The following is a 22,794-nucleotide window of genomic DNA, read 5'->3' on the forward strand; positions in this document are numbered from 1 at the left end:
TTGGGTGCCAGCTGATTGCAAAAGTTATCCAGTTATTCCACGTACGAATGCGTGATTCTTGGTTTGCATGGTGCCAAAAGAGATGTTGCTTGTAGACTCGACTTTCCCCAGCTAGATGTTTGGGTGGAAAAACTTCCAACATATATAGGCTACAATATTTACAAAAAGAACTCATATCTATCATCCAACGAATGAGAGGTCTTTTTAATTTCTTTTTGCAAGAAATATAACAGGAATGTTCTCATGTAATTAGTTTCAAACCTGAGATCTCTTCTCAGTGCCCGCGTGCCAATAAGAGCTGAGTCCAGCGAACATCCCACGTTCCCAAGACTAGTGCACGTCAACCTAACATACGATCGAGTGAGTCATCGCCACATTTATCTGGTCACCATGATTCACATGGGCCAAGAATTCACACCTACCGGCTGTGGTTTAACGATGCACAAAGGTTAGCTAACAGTAAAGAGGCTGGCTCTTGATTTTTTTTTTATTTTTATTTTTTGATGTAAGGCTATTGATGTTTTTAATGCTTGCAAATGTCAGATAATTACTTAGTACGTTACATGTGATGGATGCCACACGTACCATCCATCGCAAGAGATAGACATGCACCATGTGTTAGAAGATTAGGATCTACGACAGTCGATATATCCAGATATTGCTTATTTTTATTGTTGATATTTGCCATAGCATACAATTGAATTATAATTCTGAAATGAGTGTTAAGTAAGAATATGTGCTACATACTAAGACAAACTGAAATGGGATGACCATAAGTCTTCACGGACCAGACAACTGGTGGAGTGATGGATTGGGCTCTTAGTGATGCTAGCTAGACACTGGAAGATGCTACGTACTTGGATAGCTTGCCAGCCAGGTTGCTGTGCCCCACCCATCACTCTTACTAAAAGGCTTGAGGAAAAGTTACCCCTTGCTTTGCACCTTAGCATTAAAAAGGAAAAAGAAAGAAAAGAATAACAGCTAGAAGGTTTTGTAGAGTCAATCTTGTTCACTAATCATTAGATACCAAAAGTTCAATATGTTAGAAAATGAGTTGTATCTATCAAACTTCACGGACCAAACTAAATAAAATATTACACTCAAAAAGATAAATGAAATAGATTAGTTAGTCATTGTTTCCAAACAGTAGAAATTATCACTTCATTTATGACCCATACTGATATTGCTTGGGGTTGTTGGCTGTCTGAATTTTTCTCAAAACAAACTTGTTCATTTTTGAATTTTATATAAACTGAATTTAAGCAAAACTTGTCAGATACTATCTTTGGTGAATTACGATCACCCATTCTTCTCATACCTTCTAAAATTCATTTCAGAAGCAAAGTCCAGTCCGGAAGTGTCATGATTATCTGTAAATTCATTGAGAGATTACTAACTATATTGAACCAATATTTTCCTCTCATCACACAATCCATTTTGCCTCCATCAGCATATGTCTCTGTAAAGGAAGCTCTCTTTTGGTAAAATTTGTGTTCGAGTTCTCTTACATTTTTTTTTTTTTTTCTTTTGCTAATTACCATCAAGATTACTACGCCAAGATTTCCCTTCAGGCGCCAGGACCCCACACTGGTGCAAGCCTACATCTATTTTATAGTATGCGGGACAAATATTTAAATAACAAGATAACATGGCCTGCGTGGTTTCTCTGACACAGTTCCTGAGGTGAATTTTTTGGTTGGACCACCAGCTCAGCGGTGGTCGTAGGGTAAAATATTTAAACACTTTCGTATTGTGGAAAATTTATGGATGGACTTAATCCACCACATATATTATAGATAAAATCAATAAAAAAAATACTACTGCAGCATATAGTGATGTATTGAGTGGTTAAGTAATGGTGTATTAAGATGGTTAACAAATTAAACAGCGATCGATGTCTTGAAATAGTTATAAATGTTTAAATTCAAAATACTAATGTAGCAATTTTTTCATTGATCTTATCTATCTAAGTCTATCGAAAAATTTCTCCAATATTGTTCTGCATTTCTGTTTAATTACAGGCCTCTTTATAGTTGGACTGACCCACTGCTGAGCTGGCGACCTGTACGTCCAACCAATACAAGCTCGGTCTGGAGGCGTTGGCTCCTGATCGAAGCATCTCGTCGTCCCCGTAAACCCAGATGTGAATCTAATAATTTCATTTCTCTACAGTGAATCCCAAGATCTCTCTCTCTTTCTCTCTCTCTCTCTTCACCCCACCCCCTGTCCTCCAACACGCTATTTAAATAGAACACTTGCCCATTTCTTTCTCCCATGCACCTCTCTTCCTCCCATCAAGACCTCTAGTGTTCATTGCCTCTTCCGCTCCCCCATCTCTCTCTCTCTCTCTCTCTCTCTCTCTCTCTCTCGCTCGCTCGCTTTCCCAACATAACTTCTCCTGACATCCCTCTCCAGCTCCCGTTGTCTCATCTTCCATCCCTCATCTCACCAACTTTGGTCCATCAAACTTGGCTCTCTTCATTCTCTTCCTCATACAAAATCGCCACTAGCTTAGTCTCTTGGACCCATACCTCCCTAGCTCGTCTCTGATTCAACCTACACTCAAGAACATAACATCCCATCACTGACAAAGATGTCCAGCAGGAGGTCTCGATCAAGGCAGTCGAGCTCATCGAGGATCACTGATGAACAGATCAATGATCTTGTGTCCAAGTTGCAAGCGCTGCTCCCTGAAGCCGGCATTAGGAGCAACGAAAGGGTAGCTTAATTTCATGCCAACCTCCCATATATCTTTGTGTTTCATAAGCTCATTTTTCTCTTATTTCCACCAAAACATATTGGATTTAGACGGTACTTAGGGTTTTAGTCTTTGGGTGCAGGTGTCGGCGGCTAGCGTCCTGCAGGACACTTGTAACTACATCAGAAGCCTGCACCAAGAAGCGAATGATTTGAGTGAGAGGCTGTCAGAGCTGCTTGCCACGACGGATGCCAGCAGTGCTCAAGCAGCGATCATTAGGAGCTTGCTCATGTGATGGACTGGTTTTAGGTTTTGGTTGCTAAATGTTGGTGGTTATTTCGATAGAATAAAAGTAAAACGCTGTTAGAAGCCACCCTATGCTTTTTGCTTAATGAGGCTTGCAGTGGTCTTCCATGTACTCTACTTGCGTCTTGATCTTTTTTGTACCCAGAGCTAAATTTTGCTATGGAACCAGGTGATTTATTATCGCTAGAATATCTATCTTTGATCTTGGATAACTCCATTTAAAATGGTTTTTTTCAATCTGTTCTAATCGGAAGGCCCAATGGATGTGGGCAGTCTTGATGTGTTTTGCGTTGAACTTGGGACGGCACTATTATTAAGGATGCAACAAAGAGTGTGCTGCGTTCTTTTGATGTTAGTGGGGGTTAGTTTCAAGAGAGTCTAACCTTGGTTTGTACCAAGATAGTAGTAATTAAGGTTGCCTTTTCCCTTTTCAAGACAAGGATAAGTTAAATTTACAATATCTAGGATTTTACATTAAAAAAAAAAAAATCTCTAGGAAATTTCTAATCTTTAGAATGATAGTATTTACATCTCATCAACTCATGCTTCACATTTTTTAGGGATCGAAGATGAAATCATCACTACACTTGGAGCGCCAAATATTTCTTCTCTCTGTGAATACCTATGAAGGCTTTCCACATTAATGTATTTTTAACAAATGCTACTTGCATTAGTATTAATGTTCCAAAATATCACTGCTGAAGTTATCAGTGGGCCAAACGTTTCTTGCTTGAGTTTGTCTGTGAGATCAATGAAGTCGACCAATGTCAGCTTAGTTCTTTCGGATGGGAACAGGGAAGCATAAACATGAAAGGTCTCTTAGATATTGACACTTTAGGCAGGTCGTAGTCATTGCCAGCTCAAATTTAAGAGGTTCCAAGTGCATTTGGAAGTACAGACGGACATCTATATGTAACATGGAACTGTATGCAACTATATACATAAAGTTAGCCCACCGGGCTCGATTCTGTGGACTTGAGTTCTTTGGATTAAATTAATTAGCAGCTTATGCACCGTTTCAATTATGACAAGGCGAGATGATATAAAAAGAAGAAATGAAATGTGAGAAAACTGAGCGAACTCCTAGTATGAATCTGATATGGAGGAAATTACACCAAATCGAATATAGGAAATTAATTTCGAACTAAGTAGGCTTCTAGTTAATTTATTCAACAGACTATGTTTTTTCCTCAGATGCTAGACAAATATTTACCATATGCATAGAATCAACAGCCTTTTTCTTCAATTCTATAATGACATATACCTTTCATCAAGAAATGATAAAAAAGCCATTGATCTAGCCGGCTCTTGGACAACTAGTACCATTTGGAACAGGTAAAGGTATACATTATTAGTTAATAAAAATAAATTAAATGATAGATTTTAACAAGAAGAGATTAATGCATTATATATCTACTAAGAGTTAAAGGCTTATTTTGTTTAGATGAAAAATTTTCCTCACTGCAATGTTTTTCTTAGAAAGCTGATTTTTTGGAATATGATACCTAAGAAAAATATTTTGACATATTTAATGGACCATATATAGAAAGGTAGCATATTTTAAAATAGCTTATATTTAGTTGAGTATCTACTTTCTCGAAAAAGTCTTATAAAATATCTATTATATATTTAATAAAAGAAAAGATCTTATCCCATTTTATTCATGATTCATTTTTAAAAAAAAACTCAATTTTCAGTTTATAGACAAGTCAAAAACCGATATCTCACATAAATTTTTCTTTTTTTATGAAACATGAAAGTTTTAGAAAATAGTACAAAATATGTATCATATCTTTAATAGAAAAAAACACCTTATCCCATTCTATTCATGGCTTTAAGGGCCTTTTAAAAAAAAAAGACCCGAATTTCCGGCTTAGGGAAAAGCTAAAAATCCATATCTCACATAGATTGTTCTTTCTCATGAACTTGAAAATTTTATTTCCGTAAAAATATCATTTTTCAAATTCTCTCTTTTGAAAATTCCAACCAAATAAAAATGATTTCTTTATTTTTCGATTGACCATACTTTTTTTCTCTTCTCGTGAATCAAATGAGTCCTAAGAATATTCATGTTTGCAAATACCAAAATACAAATGTGTGAGAATACACATGATTTCTAAAGCAAGTAGGCTTTCACCAAGAAAAGATCTTTATTCCATGAAAGATACATGCCCACCGTAAAATTATCTAACCACATTAGATAATTCCATACAGGTGAGGCAAAGGTATCTAGTATTTCATTGTATTTACTTCATAACTTAAATGGACTTAGTGTTGTCTAAAATTATCAGCAAGTCCCAATGTAGGCCAGGTGACCTACATTTCTTATATAATGACTTCAATATTTTGTTTTGCCTACCCTAAAATGAAGCTAAAATAACGTATCCATAACTATAAAACCTGTTGCCCTTGTTTGACAGTTGTTCCCTATCATATCTGAAATAGTCCTCGCATTCTATCATTAATATAATTTCTCCATATTTTTCATGCATTACTAATGCAGTCAAACTTGATAGGTCTTAAAAACAAAGGCAAGTGGGCTTGTTTCTTTTCTTTATTAGTTCGAGATGACATTCCACATGGACCTCAAAACTCACATTATTCATGCAAATATAGCTTACTATCTCATGGAGAACGATAGAGTGGATCTGTGCTCTTCTCTCTCCTGGAGTTGGCTAATGTTTCAAGTGTGTGTGTGTGTATATATATATACGTACCATTTTTATGTGTTTAAGATGTTGACTGGCTTTATTGGTATGAATTATTTTAGCAAGAGAAAAGACGAACGGAGCCATCAGAAATTTATTAAATGTCAAAATAAAAGAATACGCAGGGGGAACATCCAACCTTAGCTTCAAAAATTGGCGACTGAAATTTAGAATGAAGGGCGGCTAGAGATTGGGATAGCTAGCTGCTGGCACATGCATTTAGAAGGAAAGAAAGAACTACAACTTAAAAAAAAAAAAAGAGAGACATGGCAGTATCAGCGTGGGAAGAGTAGTTGTTTTTTTTTTTTTTGGGTAACAAAAAGGAGCACACTGATAGAATTAAACATACAGAGAAAGTTAAGAGTAATTGGTTTATTATCAAGTGATTTGTAACACAAAATCTAGAGGATTGTATGGAAGTCTCGAGAGACTAATTTCTACGGAGGACAGATGATGTAATCTTTCTTCCCCTCTCCAATTGAAAGGAAAATGTATTCTTTTTTCTATATATCAATAAAGCAATCTTAACCAAAAAAAGTAAAAAATAAAAGCAAATAGACTTCGAGCCATGGGATAATAACTCAAAAGCTTAAACTGATGCGAAGGGACCGATCCAGGCTAACGAACCCATGCATATATTTGACACCTATTTTTTAGTTGTTGTGGGACTATAACAAACTCCTCTACCCAATCTCATGATTGCCTAATGGTTGACTCCTACTTGAGAGAGGAGGGGCCATCCATGGTCTGGGTTCTCCTCATTCTAGGGATGGCAATGGATAGAATTTGGGTTGGATATTGTACTACCCATCTCCAAACCCGAACTTAATATCCTATACCTAAATTCTACCCCGATACTCGATCGAGTAAGAAAAAAAATATCCATCTCCATATTCAATGGATTCGGAGATACCCACGGATAATCCATTTCTCCATACCCAACCCATACCCGCCCTATGCCTATCACATATCCAAAAAAAATAAACAACCAAAATAATTTTATGCATATTATCAATCAAAATAAAATTATCAATTCAACATAGAACATAATTTATAAGTCCAGATTTATAGAAATCAAATATAGAAATAGAATTACAATTTAACATAGAACATATAAATAATCAAAATAATTTTATACATATTATCAACCAAAACAGAATTATAAATATTTATATTCAGATATGGGTTCGAGTATTACCCATACCCGTAGGTTCGGATAGAGTTCGGATTCGAATTGGGTAGAAAACAGCACTATCCATATCCTACCCACATCCGTGCTACAGTTTTCGGATTTTATCCAAACTCGATCAAACCTTATTCTTCGGATTTGATCGAGTTTGGATAAGATGCATATCCATCGGATCGGATCGATTTTGCCATCTCTACCTCATTCTTAGTATCCCTTGATGAAGCATCAACATGACTAATAAAGTTTATAATACACAATAAATTTAGCTCTGATACTACTTGCCATGGACTCACAGTCTAAAAGATTAAGCTGTTAGAAGTAGGATCTTTTTAGGCTAATAGATCCATATAGCATCCTTTTTCTCAATCAATATGGGACGATGACATTTGACTGCCCTTTTTCTTTTTTTAAAAGAAGTGGTGTTTTTGATGACATACAGCTATATAATTAAATGATGTTTTATCATACTGAGTATTTCACTTATACAAGTTATTTCTCTCTCAAAAAAAAAAGAAAAGATGTCTCCTGCAATCATGAATTTATTGAACAAGATAGAGAGGTCAACAGATCTTCCAAAAAAAAAAAAAAACACACTATTCTCGTGTTAGAGAGCCAAAAACAAATATACGTTTTAAATTAATTTTGGGCCCTAGATGTAATTAATCAAAGAGATCTTGATTAGGTGCCTCAGCAAAGCTCTTAAAGATCAAATACAACAAGAAAGAACTTGCTCTTATCAATCCACTAATCAAGAAATGATTAAATATTAAGAAGCATTAACCAGGAAACATCCATTATCCGAAAGTTAAATCATATATAACCCCAATTAGCGGAAGATTATCAAGGCTTCATGCACAAACGATTAATATCTTTATTGGCAGGTCTATTGAGTAACCCATGACCTTCATGATGCACCCCGGCATGGGATAGTTTAAATGGAACCGGCGAGGTTAAATGCACACCTAACATGCGTTCAGCATATTAACAGCTTCCATTTTTGAAATTCCTACAATGTCTAATAACCTGTGATCCATAGCCCATCAAAGAGAATGGGCCAGTGGCAATTCCTTGGCCTGCCTTATGGATGAGACTACTACATGGAGAGAGCCTGATAAGTCCACTGCATTTCTTTGGAACCTAAATCCTATTATAATAGTAAAACTAAAATCACTTCTTGGCCTCAGTAACTAGTTGGGGTTTTGGACCATTTTCAGAGCTTGACATTTGACACAAAATGGCATGTTCATAATCCATCGAACCCAGATCTTATTACTTGCATGACAAGAAGAGAATTCAGGCAAAAAGATGGTGATCAGCATCACGGTTCCTAATTGGCTATAAAAGGGAGATGGTGATCTGGATCATGTTTGTGGAATGGGTGCGTCTCATGCAAGAGAGGAGATTTGATGAATCTAGAGGGAGGACTTCTTTTATGGATGAACCTGTGGGGGAAATTGGAATGACACAATCAGATCCAAATGGATCTGAACCAGGTTTCACATTAATTTGCAAATATAACTTGTGACCTTAATTTAATCCATTGTGGGGTAGGACTTTTCATTTCTTTTTAATTTTCGATTTATGGAAGACTACCAAAGCAGCCACAAGGTACAAATTTGGGCCTTTATCATTGTCATAGCCCATTGGCTTAAAATTTGGCCCACAGAGGGGGAACAGTAATCAACCGGCAGAAATCATTCCGAGTAATTTTTTGTACACTACTTGCGGTGCAGAAAATCTGAGCTGGCCCGCACCGCTACTTCTTATTGGTCCATGCAAATCCAAGCTGGTGCACAGGGATGGGACATGACCTCTCTTAAATACCGATATGATGGTTTTTAAAATCCATTGCGTGCCGCATCTGCACGTCTCTTCAAACGAATGGAATGTTGTTTTTGCCCTCGTCTCTTTGCGAAGAAAAGTATGATACCCAGAGCTGGCCGACAGAAAGGCACCAAATCGGAAAAAAAAACCCTTCTTCTCTATCCCAGAGAGGTACTCTATTGTTTTTGCGATCCTTCAACCTCGTTGGTTGTCCACGTTTCCATATCAGCAATCATCAGCAACCATCTCGGTAGTCAGCTAGACTTTCCCATACCTCGGACGAACGAGGAAGATGAAGATTTAGGATTTCCAATTTTTTCCTCTAATAGATTCTAAGGGTTTCGTGTTCAGATGGAGACCACGATAACAATGGCAACGTAAGGAGGAAGCACAGATGATGAAAGGAAGCACAGCACTTGTTCTTTACACACGAGAGGGTGACACCCCTTCAATATCCGGAAGAGAGGAAATTGGGGAACCACAAGAAGGTAAAGGAATTTTACAATGTTCATATAATATTTTGAAATTCATGCCTTAGAGGGATGTCATAATATTTTTTATAAAATTTATGACATTGATTCATAAAATTATAACTTCGTAGCACAAACTTATGACACCATGCATAGTTTCAAGATAGGAAGCCTTAGATTGTTTTAGTAGTCATAGGGTATCCTAGACTTATAACATTCTATGTTTTCTATGATTATTGCATTCTCTCTCAAAATTATGATATCTTAGTTCAAAATTATGACACCGCTTTACAAAATTATGATACCACTTTACATAATTATGACACCGTTGCACAGATTTAAGCCATGATGCCTTAAATTTACTCTAGATGTCATAAGAGGGGTTAATGCTTTCGATTTATGTTTAGTGCCGGGGTGTCATAATTTTTGTGAAGGAGTATCATATTTCTGTTTCCTCATATATTCATCATTTTTTTCTCTATGACGTATTATGACATTTTAGGAGGTATAATTTAAGCCACGGATGGCAAAAAGTATTAGTAGGAAGGATTAATGCCTTCGATTTTTTGTTTATTATCAAGGTGTCATAATTTTTGTGAAGGGATGTCATAATTCTATTTGCATATATATTCATCAAATTTGTTCCTCCGAGACTCATAATTCAGGCCATGGATGATAGGAAGTATTGGTAGACGGGGTTAATACCTTTAATTTTTTATTTGTTATCGGGGTATCGTAATTTTTATGAAGGAATATCATAAGTTTTAAAAAGGGGTGTCATAATTATATTTGCATATATATTCATCAACTTTGTGCCTCTAAGACTTATAATTCAGGTCATAGATGACAGGAAGTATTGGTACGAGGGGTTAATACCTTCGATTTTTTGTTTAGTGCTAGGATGTCATAATTTTTTTGAGAAGGCATCATAATATTTTGTAAAAGAGTATTATAATTTTTATGAATTTTAGGTTGACTAATTCTCTTGGCTTCCAAAACATAGCTTTCTATCGTTTGTCCTCACTGAGACTGGGTCGACTCAGTTTTTCATTGGGTCGACTCAGCTTGCATGCCAAGCATGCCATAAGTGTTAAAATAGCCTTTCTTCTCTAATTTGATTTTTAGGCTAGACTTGCCCTCTTAACTTGATTTAAATCTTATTAAAACTTCTTACAAGGTGTATCTAGTCTGGAGTTTTTTTACATAATGTGACATTCTTTTTTTTTCATATTGTAGCTATTTTTTCAATTATTTCACAGCTTGTAAATGTGAAGCCCTCACAACTCTTTAAGAATACTTGCAAGCTGACAGTTTATATTCAGAATATTTGGAAGATGGGTTTTTCAAAAGCTCATGTAGATATAATCCAGAGGATCCCATTTGATGCCTTCATCGATATACAGCCATTCATTGTCGAAGGATCACTTCTGGCAGATATAATCAGATGTCATAAAGGAGGTGATGAGTTCACTTTCTGTAGTAAAGTACTTAGATTCAGTATGAAGGAAGTGGCACTAATCGTGGGTCTTCCATGCCATGGGAAGAAGATCTCCATCGCAAGTCCACATAAAAAGAGAAATTGGATCTTCACCACAAGGATTTGGAGAAATTGATTATCCAGCTTCAGTCCTCGAAGATACAAGAGGACATTGAGGATACTATTAGACTTTGGATTGCATACATGCTCGAAATATTTTTGATGCCAAAATTAAATCAGACATATCCAAGATATCTCATCCCTTATTTGGATGATTTATCTTAGTTGGGAGTAATTGACTGGGCTTCTGCAATTAAGGATTTGATGCTTTCGGATCTTCCAAAGATTGCTGATTACTTGAGATCCGAAAAGCCAGTCCAAGCAAAGAGGTGTGACAAGGATAGGAGGCAGCCCATCCTGTTTGGCTGTTCGACAGCTCTATTGGTAAGGATAATTTATATGTAGAAATGATCATAATTAATAAATTAAATTTTTTTTATGATTTTATTGTAAAAAATGCTAATGTGTAGGTATAGTTCCTCGAGCATACCACAGTGAGAGCCCCAGCTAATCCAAATAAACTATCTAGACTGTTGAAGTGGCATGACAGCCACTCGAAGCCTTGAAATATTCAGGTTGACAACATGCAGCCCTATGAATTGGTAAGATGATCTATGATATCATAAATCTTTTGTATTCCATAATTTATCATTATAATTATTAATTTAATTTATTTTTCTTCTTTATTTACAGGTAGAGGGTGCTATTCTCCCTACGTCATAGGGGCAGTGGCTTATCAGTCCAAAAAAAGCATCCCCGGATTCAAAAATATGCTATACAACCTGTGTGCAGATAAGGACTGAACTTGAGGAGGTTAAGAAAAGGCTTGTCATAGCTGAGAACCTCCTAAATTCATTGCTCAAACAGAGGGGCATTGCAAATAAAGAAGAGGATGAAAGGGAGGAGTGGGACATGGAGAGGAGGAGGTGGAAGTCATATGGGGAGAAGATCCGATGATGGAGAAAAAGAGGAAGGACACCCCTGAGGAGGATGATATGGGGGACAAACAACTATCTTTGATCTATTCAATCATTAAGAGGGTGAAAAGACAATCTCAACAATGGAAGGCCTCATATCTAAAGTTGGATTCTAGATTTGAGACCATTCCACTCACAAAAAAGTCCAAGACATTCCTCCCATCATAGGCCAAACAAGACAATAATTGTTTATAATTTGAAGAGAATGAAAATTTGATGAAAAATTTTTTGAAGGAAAGCATCAGCTCATAAGTCTTTTTTATTTTTTTTGTTATGTATAATAACCTCTCTTTGAAGATGTTGTTTTATGATATCCTTTATATTTTTTCATTGCAGAGAGGTCGTATATATTAATGAATATGGAGGCAGTATCACAAGGTCACATGTTCACGATCTTCTCATTGATCAAATGATAGTTGATGATGTAAGGACTTGAGTATACCTTTGTTTTTTTATTATTCTTGTTGTATACTATGATATCCACTTTTTTTTATGTTTTATATCATGATTTCAGTATTGTATGATACTTCAAGTTATATTTTATTAATCATTTTGTTTTGTATTGACAGATTATCGATATTAGGCAGGAGTTCCTAATAAATAATTGGAGAGAGCACCCGGAGAAGTACCATATGTATCTCATTTCACCTATTATGACCGTCAGGATGTGCATGACCTCTCCATCACCATTTCATAAGCTCGCTGGCATGGCTGGGAGTCAGATTTTTGATAAAGTTAGTGATGAAAAAAAATAAAAGTTTAGGTTTCTCTTCACCATCATCAACTTTGATAATGCCCACTGGCATCTGGTTACAGTTGATATGGAAAAGAAAGTATTGATGCATCTAAATTCAATAAAGTGCAATGCTAAGTGCAAAGTTAGTGCCAAAAAGTGGCAAAAAATTATTGGTCCAATATTTCATATCTTCTGTGATAACGAAGAAGTGAAGAAGTGGGATATGGTGGAAAATATTGAATCTCCTCCTCAGTAGTTAGATCACTAGATTGTGGCCTGTTTTATTTAAAGTACATGGATTATTTTGCTCGCAAGGATAAGCCAAACCATTGGGACTTCACATAAGATGATATCAGTCAATACCGATGACAGCATGGAGCAAAAATCTTGAAAGAGGGCCTAAATCAGAAGATAGAAGGAGTTTTTAAAAATTAAGATAAAAAAATTAAATTTCTGTTATAACATTTTCTTTTTCAGTACTTTGACTTTTGTAATTGGATCAGAAATTTATAATTCAATGGATGTTACCCCTTCAATATACTCTTTATTTATTTCAATTCATGCAATTTTTTTGAAAATAAGATAATGTTATGTTCTGTGCCTAGATGCTATAAATTTTTGAATGGATGTCATAATGTTATACAAGAATATCATAATATCATAAATTTCTAAATGGATGATAGGAAGATCTAGAAGGAGAGGTTAACAACTTTAGTTTAGCATTTTTTGTAGGAGTGTCATACTTTCTGTGAAGGAATGTCATAATTTCTAAGAAAGAATGTCATAATTATGTTTCCGCATATATTCATCATTTTTTTTCCTCCGTGCCATATTATGATATCCTTGGAATCATAATATAGGTAAAAGATGATAGGAAGATCTGAAAGAAGGGGTTAACAACTTCAGTTTAGCACTTTCTGCGGAGTGTCATAATTTCTGTGAAGAAATATCATAATTTCTAAGAAGAGACGTCATAATTCTGTTTCCGCATATATTCATCATCTTTTTTTCTCTGTGTCATATTATGAAATTTTGAGAGTCATGATATAGATAACGGATGATAGGAAGATCTGGAAGGAGAGATTAACAATTTCAGTTTAGCACTTTTTACAGAAGTATCATAATTTTTGTGAAAGGATATCATAATTTTTAAGAAGGAATGTCATAATTCTGTTTTCATATATATTCATCATCTTTTTTCCTCCATGCCGTATTACGATATCTTTGGAGTCATGATATAGGCAAAGGATAATAAAAAGACCTGGAAGGAGGGGCTAACAACTTCAGTTTAGCACTTTCTCTAGAGGTGTCATAATTTTTTTGAAAAGATATCATAATTTCTAAGAAGGGATGTCGTAATTTTATTTCTGCATATATTTATCATCTTTTTTTCTTCATACCATATTATAAGATCCTGAAAATCATGATATAGGCAAAGGAAGATAGAAAAATCTGGAAAGAGGGGTTAACAACTTCAGTTTAGCACTTTCTGTAGGAGTGTCGTAATTTCTATGAAGGAGTGTTATAATTTCTAAAAAAGAATGTTATAATTCTGTTTCCACATATATTCAACATCTTTTTTCTTCTGTGCCGTATTATGATATCTTTGGAGTCATAATATAGGCAAAGAATGATAGAAAGATCTGGAAGGAGGGATTAACAACTTCAGTTTAGCACTTTCTATAGGGGTATTATAATTTCTGTAAAAGGGTATCATAATTTTTAAGGAGTATCATGATTCTATTTTTGTATATATTGATCATCATTTTTTCTCCATGCTGTATTATGATATCTTTAAAGTCATGATATAGGCAAAGGATGATAGGAAGATCTGGAAGGAGGGATTAACAACTTCAGTCTAGAACTTTCTGCAGGGATGTCATAATTTCTATGAAAGGATGCCATAATTTTTAAGAAAGGATGTTATAATTCTGTTTCCACATATATTCATCATCTTTTTTCTTCCGTGCCGTATTATATGATATCTTTGGAGTCATGATATAGGCAAAAAATAATAGAAAGAACTAGAAGGAGGGGTTAGCAACTTCAGTTTAGCACTTCTATATGGATATCATAATTTTTGTGAAGAAATGTCATACTTTCTAAAAAGGAGTGTCATAATTTTTTTTCGCATATATTCATCATCTTTTTTCATTTGTTAGTTTTGGATGTCATAGCTTAATTCCTGAAATCACATGTTAAAACAGCATATCATAATTTTACCACAGTAAATCATATGTCAAATACATGATGTTATAAATTTCTGTGGACATCATAAAGTTATACAAGATTGTAAAAAAATTAGAAGAAATTATGCTCTCTCTTGTATTAGTTGACCACATACATAAGCATCAAACTCATCCAAAAATGGATCGACAAATAGTATAGTGCTTTCAATTGTTTGTTGGACTACTTCTACTACTTGATGGGAAGCGTTCCTTTGTCTTTTTGTAGATCTTTTTTGATTTTGTTCAGAAAATTTTTTAGTAAAATTCTTATTCATATTTTTCTTTAACTTCTTTGACTTCTTCTCCAATCCACTCTTAATTCTATTCTCTCTTGGGCAGCCTTTCATAGTGAATTGATCAGGATCTTGGATAAGAAGTTGTGTACTTGGCTGCGCTGCATAATTTGTATCTACTGCTCTTTTAAATAATGGTGTTAGATCATCCATCACTAAATTAAATGCATCTTCGGACATGGAGGCTACCTCTGCAAGCTTCATCATCCAATAACTCATCAAAGCATATCCACAATCAATAGGATGTCACATTTAATAGAATTTTATGACATTTAACAGGATTTCATAAAAATAAATTAGGACATCTTAATCTACATAATGTGAGTGCATACCATGATTTTTTGGTGCTTTTATCAGAAAATTGAATATTACAGTTGAAATCATCGAATTGGTATTTTATGTTCTTGCACCATTTTTTCAAGAAGTACTTATCTAGAATATGAAACACTTTGCTTAGATGAAGGACTAATAAGACATGCCTACATAAGTATCCACTAAACTGAAATAATCGGCACTAACATTTAACGTCCTCCAAATGATTGTTGTATGTAATGATATAATTTTTTATAATCTCCTTGCTTATTCTGTCAACTTCAATCCTCTCAAATGACTTTACAAAATATACAGTATAGTTGTCAACTTCTTCAATTAATTTTGTATTTGATGCAACCATTTCAAAGATCTCATTCTGAAATATTTTGAATATGCGCCTTGTATATTTGGCTGCTGCTTGCCTCTCAAAAGATGAGGATATCTTTAGAAAAATATTCATTTGCAATGATTTATTATCTTGCTCATTTTTTACTTCATATCTTTTCTCCAAGATATTTTCATACCTATCGATGAATTCCTTAAGTGTATAGTCTTCGAATTTACGAACCCATCAAAGAAGTGATTAAAGCTCTCACTCCTCTGTAAAGACGACATGCCTGTATAGGATTATTAAAAAAAAAAGAAAAGTATTAAATATCCCCATACATTAGAAATTTGCAAACATGTATATAAATCAAACATAATGTCATAGAAAGCTGTGAAGAATGTATCCTTAAGGTAAACTAGAAGCTATTTATCCTAATATTCATAAAGATCATTTAACCAATCTATAGCCTTACATTCTTCATATTTATCCATGAGTTGTGCCCACCTTTTTTTGAAAGCCTGTGTTGTAACTGTGTCATATATCGCCTCATTAAACTCAAACATAAATTAAGGATTAGCAGTGCATATGTGGTCGATCTTTTCAGAGATCTTTTTCAATATATGCCATAAACAAAATCGATGCCATGCATTGGAGAAAATCTCTCCAACAGCAGCCTCGATTGTCTTATCTTGGTCGGTTATAATGGCATTGGGTGGTTGACCCCGATTCCATCTAGCCATGATTAGAATACCCACTTAAATATCTCAATCCTCTCATCTGACAATAATGCACAACCAGGCAAGATGGACTGTCCATGATGGTTAACTCCAACAAATGGACAGAATAACATTTGATATGTATTTATCAAATAAATTGTATCAAAGGCCAGTACATCACCAAAGTAAGTGCTTGACATTCTTGACCTTGGATGGATCCAGAAGATAGTCCTAAGCTGCCCATTGTCATTCAGATCCAAAGTATAAAAGAAATTTGTATTTTTAACTTGCATCTGTGTGAAGTGGATTATCGTTGATTGTGCATCTCCTTCTTGTAGCTGACTCTGATGTTCTCGACAGATGAAATTATGAGCATCTTTTTCTATAACATTCAATTGCCTTCTATCCCCTTTTCTTCTTACTATGGCAGAGTATATTTGAGTTGTGAGTATATTCACGGTATGCATATTACTAATCTTTACCTTTTCTGGTATGTTGATCCTTCGATGGGACCGTAGATAATCGATCGTTGATATGCACAGCTCATGATTATGTTCTAGAAAAATATCATCCAATGTCCACTTATCATTCTTAGAATTTAGACTTGCTTTTATCGATGCCTGACAATCAATTTTTTCAGTGTCTCTAAAATTCATAAAATTACCTGTTTTCTTAGATTTTTCTTCCCTCCAACATGCTAGGTGCTTGAAGCATATTTCTTTCTTATCATTGGACCTATTACATATGGTTGTAATTCCAAAACCAACTCTTCTGATATATCTATTGTAGAAATTATGCACATCGTTTGCTAAATTGAACTCCATTCCAATATGAGGATCAACATAATCATTGTCAGCATTCGGGGTAGTAGGAGAAGGTGCATTCTTTTGAACAACACCAGCAACCCCATCCAACTGATCATGTTGAATATTTTTCAGATCATAATTTCAACATCATCTGTAGAAATCTCGATACAAGATCAATAACATCGATATCAATAGTATTAAGTAACATTTTCTCTAGAAGATATTAATAATTGCACAATTCATTGATTAAAATATGACACCCACAGAGTACTAATATGGCCAGAAGATAAAAAATTTTTGAAAATATGATATTTGAACTTATGACACTCCTTCACAAAAATAAGACACCACTTCAGAAATTTACGGCACCTTGATATAAAAAAAAAACTAAAGATTTTAATTCTCTTATCAGGACTTTTCATCATCCGTTGGCTGAAATATAACTTTTAAAATATCAAAATACGGCATGGTAATAACTTGACCTTAAAATATGAGAATTGGTCTTATGACACTCCTTCACTAAATTTTTGACACTCCTTTAGAAAATTATGATACTCGGGAGTAAAATGAAAAACTGTTAGTTTTGATCCTCCGTACCATGACTTTTTCACTATCTATTGGCTAAAATATAGCATGCAGAATATAATAATATGGCTCTGAGACAACTTGAGCTGAAAATATGAGAAATATGAATATCTCGATACAAAATAAAAAAATGAAGATTTTGATCCTCCATATCAAGACTATTCAACTGTCCAATATCATAAATATGACACCCAGAGAGTAATAATACGCCCAGAAGATAAAAAATTTTTGAAAATATGAGATTTAAACTTATGACACCCCTTCATAAAATTATGACATCTCTTCAAAAATTTATGACATCCTAGCACAAAAAGATAAACTGAAGATTTTCATTCTCCTATCAGGACTTTCTAACATCCATTGGCTAAAATATAACTCCCAGAATATCATAATACGGCATGGCGACAATGTTAGATTTGTGCCCTAGAAGTCAATTATTGACTGACATATTATGTAATTTTTGAGCCTATACTTGTACTTATAATTTTTTATTATCAATAAAAATTTTTTTTTTTTCAATCATATTTATGTGTCCATGATTTGTCTTAGAAATTAACAAAGATGATTTTTGTATATTCTTAAAGAGTTAAGAATTTGAGACATACATTAATTAGTGGTTAATTTCTAAATGCTCTCGATCAAAGAATCATTACGAAGGACAGTGATCAATCTATTTGAGATCAGTGCATAGTTCATCTTCCTTATGGGAAGATGAGTCTCAGATCTGTAGTGTAGAGACACTGGAGTGAAGGTGCAAGTGGTTGTTAGAGAATAACTTACACTAAGTGTGACCAACATGAGAACTACATGGATGTCTACTCACTCGTCAGTGATCTTCTTGATGCTGCAGTAGTGTGAGTGGTCCTTTGACTTGCGGTATCATTGGCTATTCGCAGCGAGGCTACAGGATTTGATTGCACATTTTCTTGGTCCCTAGCCATTTGGGTCTTTACTGTGTATGTTGACTTCAGTAGGTTCAGATTCACTATTTGAAGTAGGATACACCTAAATAAGATCTATCGATCTTGGTAGAAAAGGAGAAGTCATATGCAGTTTGTGAGACTGAGTTTAGAAAGTCTTTGACCAAAGCAAGTGTGAATACTGAAAAAAAAATTCATGAAATTCATAAATGAACTCGAGTCTAGCCAATCTAGCATATGACTGACGATGGGATCTGACGAGCTCTCCATGACCTCCGTCAAGTCGGGACTCACGATAGAAGGACTGAATTATACGATAACTGCACCTAGGAGTTCGTACTTTTATTCTACTAGATTGTCACTATATACTGCTAGGTGTCACTGGTGGATTGTGAGACTCATTGGGCGTCATCTTGATGATCGATAGCCCTCGAAAGGTTGAATTGAAAATATTCCAATCCATCGAAAAGAGTTTCAATGATATTATAATAGAGATCATAATATATCTCACTACCAGATAGAATGGAACCTATGGGGTTACACATTAAGAAAATTAATCTCAAATTTATCAATTGAGCTTATGAAGTTTCAATTGGATTATGATTTATTGAAATCCTATTAGGTTTATGAGAATCATGCTAGCACACAGTTAAAACTAATTCTTCTCGGGATTTTGATTTAATCAAGTCTATAGCCTTGAACTTAATCTAAATTTATTTGAATTTAATTGGAATTTTAATTGTAAGCCCAAGAGGATTTGATTAAGTCAATTAGTTGGCATAATTATCCTAAAATTATCTCTTCTTTATCCCCTAATTATCTCTACGTACGCATGTGGAATAGATGGAAGAATATATGGCATATCTTTTTCTTTTTGAAAATTATTGGGCGCCATATCCTAGAGGGCCCACCCCCTCTTATGTGTCATGGCGTGGAGGAGAGAGAGTGGGATCCACACCCCATCTCTTTTGGCTAGAGATCCCTTTGTGGGGTGCCAAGAGTTGGTGCCCCAACCACTTGACATGTATTCCATGGATGCCTGTTGTACATACTTAAAAGGGCTAATTAATTATCATTTATATCTGATTTTATTTGGCATAAATCAGATTTAAAAGGTAAAGGATTCTTATGAGATAAGAATCTACATTTTTAAGTTGATAGGATTCTTGATATGTATTAGGACAGTGTCTATATATAAAGGGTGGTCTCTAGGATTTCATAGAATAAATTTTTTATTAACAAAACTCTTTCTCTCTCTCTATCTCCACACCTCCTCTCATCATTTTCTTTCTTTTCACGCCCAAAAATTGGGTGCTCTCTCTTCCATACGCCTAGAAGAAGTTCTGATTACTTAGAGATCAAGGATCAAAGAGAAAAAAAAGAAGGCTGTAGATCAAGAAGTTGATCTCGCAGTTAAGATCAAAGGAGTTGATCAAAGTCCTCAAGGTCAAGGTTCTTCTTGAGAAGAAGAATCTCATATGAGAAAAAAAAAGTTCGAGATCGATCTCGGTAGATTTTCGTAAAGGCCGGACACGTATGCGGCTCAACCTTTTACGAATCCGAGATTATCAATAGCGGTGAATTTCTACCCATGCAAAGATAATGAGATCTAATCTCATAAAATTTTTTTAAATTTCAGATTGATAATATGTACTTTTTCTAAGCTTGGATAGGTTTAGATTTGGTATCTAGCATGTGGGATTAAAGGGTTTAATCCGTTTTGTTTTCCGCTGCCTATTTTCAAAGTTTTGAAATCTACACATGCTGCTTACCTAATTTTCTAACAGACAATTTGATCTGAAAATATGAGAATTAGACTTATGATACTCTTTCACAAAATTATGATACGCATTCATATAAATTATGACATTCAGGCACAATATCGAAAATTGAATATTTTAATCCTCCGTATCAGAATTTTTTCACTATCCATTGCCTAAAATATGACTAATTGAGCTCAAGTTAATACTTCTGATATTCAAGATGTGACTGGATTAAGTAATTTATGATATCCTAGGGTATTATATGGTTTCTTAATTTACTAAATTTTTTTAACTACCAAAACAGTTGATATAATAAAGGATCTATGAACAAAATTATAAAAAATAATTTATGAAGGGTTATTTACTTTTTGTTGGGGAGACATTTTGTCTCGAAGTTATAGAAGAAATCTTCAATTGCTTACTTCAATCTCAGATCAAAACTGACGGTATACCCGACACTCAGACCATTTTTCAAATTGGGAAAGGGTTTTACTTCAACTTCGGATGCTCTCTATTTCTTTAGATCCGATACTTAGAGTACTTTTCAGAGTGAGGAAGAATTTCATCAAAAATAATTTTTGAATATTTTAAAATGAGTAGAATCCAAACAATAATATAGTCCCTAGGTATCTTGATAGGGAGGATATTTTTGTCCGCTCAAAATAAAAAAAAAAAAAAATTGATTGGATATTTACGCACGTCACATTGACAACAGATGCCGCTCCCCAACTCTTCAAACGGACATTTAAGAGGGGTCATGTCTCGTCCCTGTGCGCCAGCTCGAATTTGCGTGGACCAATAAAAAATCACGGTGCGGGCCGGTCCAAATTTTCTGCACCGCAGGCGGTGTACAGAGAATTACTCTTTCGTAACTGCCGCCCCGTGGAAGCCTACTTTGGACATCACCTTAGAAAATCCCTGGTTGTTTCCAAGAGAAGTCAATCAAACTCCATTGGCTGTTCTTCCGAAAGTATGCATGTGAAGAATTGCTCATGAACTTTTTGACTATTTTTTTTGGTAGAATAAACTTTTTGACTATTAAAGGTCATATTTTGCGCTTACCCTTTTGGGGGTGGGGATGATTGTATTTTTGCAAAAAAAAAATTGAATAATAGTGCAATGGAACTGTGGAAGGTTAAATATGGGACAGGTAGGCAACATTGTAGAAATGTGAAATCATGTGTACAGATAATGATTGTATTGGTTTGGATTGCATCCAGAAAATGCATAAATATTTTGGTCCATTTTCTCTGTAGGTTTATTCACAGTCAAGTTTACCTTTAGGACCTAATTTCTAGAGAATAAATAACTTACTTGAAAATTTCTGTTTTCTTAGATAAATATTTTTTAGGTAACATTTAGTTAGAAAAATAATTTTTTTATATTTTTTTATACATTGATAAATAACTTCAAAATCTATTATTCCTCTTCTTTTGTATTGCTACTTTTCCGGATAAGTTGCCTAGATTTATCCATATTTTTCATAATACTCTTTGTTATGGTGTAGAGAGGGCATATTTAGTCCTATATTGATTGTGAGTTAAGAAGGAGTGTGGTTTATATGGTATCAAGCCCATCTCTCCTTCTGTGAGGCGTCTTTTAAAGAACAAAATCGTGAAACCTAAAATGGTCCATACTGCTCCCGAGCTATGAGCTTAAGTCAATGCAAAAAATACCTCATATACGCGAGTGCAAAGATCAAGCCGTCTGATCTATCCGAGCTATCCGATCTCTTGACTACAATATTGGTGCCACTATGGAGTAGCCTCCTGTCCATACATACTTTCTCTTGACGGGAGGCTATGTTGTAGTATAGAGAGGACATATTTAATCCCACATCGATTGTGAGTCAAAAGAAAATATGACTTATATGGGATCAAAGCCATCTCTCTCCTTATGAGGTGCCTTTTAAAAGATAAAATTATGAGATCCAAAATGATCTATACAGCTTCTGAGCTACGGGCTTAGACTACAATGGACAATACCTCATGCACGCAAACATAGAAATCGAGCCATCTGACCTCTTAACCACAATGCTCTTTATTATACAAACATATTTATTATATATATTATAATTTATATTACATTATATTTATAATTTAATATGCTATAATATATAATATAATATAAATAATATATTTTATTTTATGATAATATTATATATTAGAATATTATATCATATTATATCATATAATATATTATAATATATTATATAATACTACTATATATTATATTATAATGATAAATTATAGTACAATAATAGATTAATTATCATAAAATAATAATATATTATATTAAAATAATAGTATGGTATGTTATATTATAATATTATATAATTATATTATATAATATTACCCATCTCCTAGGTAGATAATACTTTCCTCTCATTTCATGGGTG

The 22,794-nt window shown here is 34.4% G+C and overlaps 1 protein-coding gene across 1 annotated transcript; it reads left to right on the forward strand.

Moving 5' to 3' along the window:
• Positions 1-2,272: 2,272 nt before the first annotated feature.
• On the forward strand, positions 2,273-3,205 carry LOC105041711 (transcription factor ILI6). Its single transcript, XM_010918712.4, has 2 exons — positions 2,273-2,719; positions 2,841-3,205. Exons 1-2 carry the CDS (start codon positions 2,594-2,596, stop codon positions 2,991-2,993), a joined length of 279 nt encoding a protein of 92 aa, XP_010917014.1. The 5' UTR covers positions 2,273-2,593; the 3' UTR covers positions 2,994-3,205.
• Positions 3,206-22,794: the final 19,589 nt, after the last annotated feature.

The sequence above is a fragment of the Elaeis guineensis genome, chromosome 3 (genome assembly GCF_000442705.2).
Source record: "Elaeis guineensis isolate ETL-2024a chromosome 3, EG11, whole genome shotgun sequence".
NCBI classification, from domain to species: Eukaryota; Viridiplantae; Streptophyta; class Magnoliopsida; order Arecales; family Arecaceae; genus Elaeis; species Elaeis guineensis.

What these genes read in the sequence shown, in the direction of transcription:
- LOC105041711 (XM_010918712.4), top strand. Translation starts at nt 2,594, where the DNA reads ATGTCCAGCAGGAGGTCTCGATCAAGGCAGTCGAGCTCATCGAGGATC. An exon ending in GCATTAGGAGCAACGAAAGG is followed by an intron (nt 2,720 to 2,840) that starts GTAGCTTAATTT and finishes CTTTGGGTGCAG; the next exon opens with GTGTCGGCGGCTAGCGTCCT.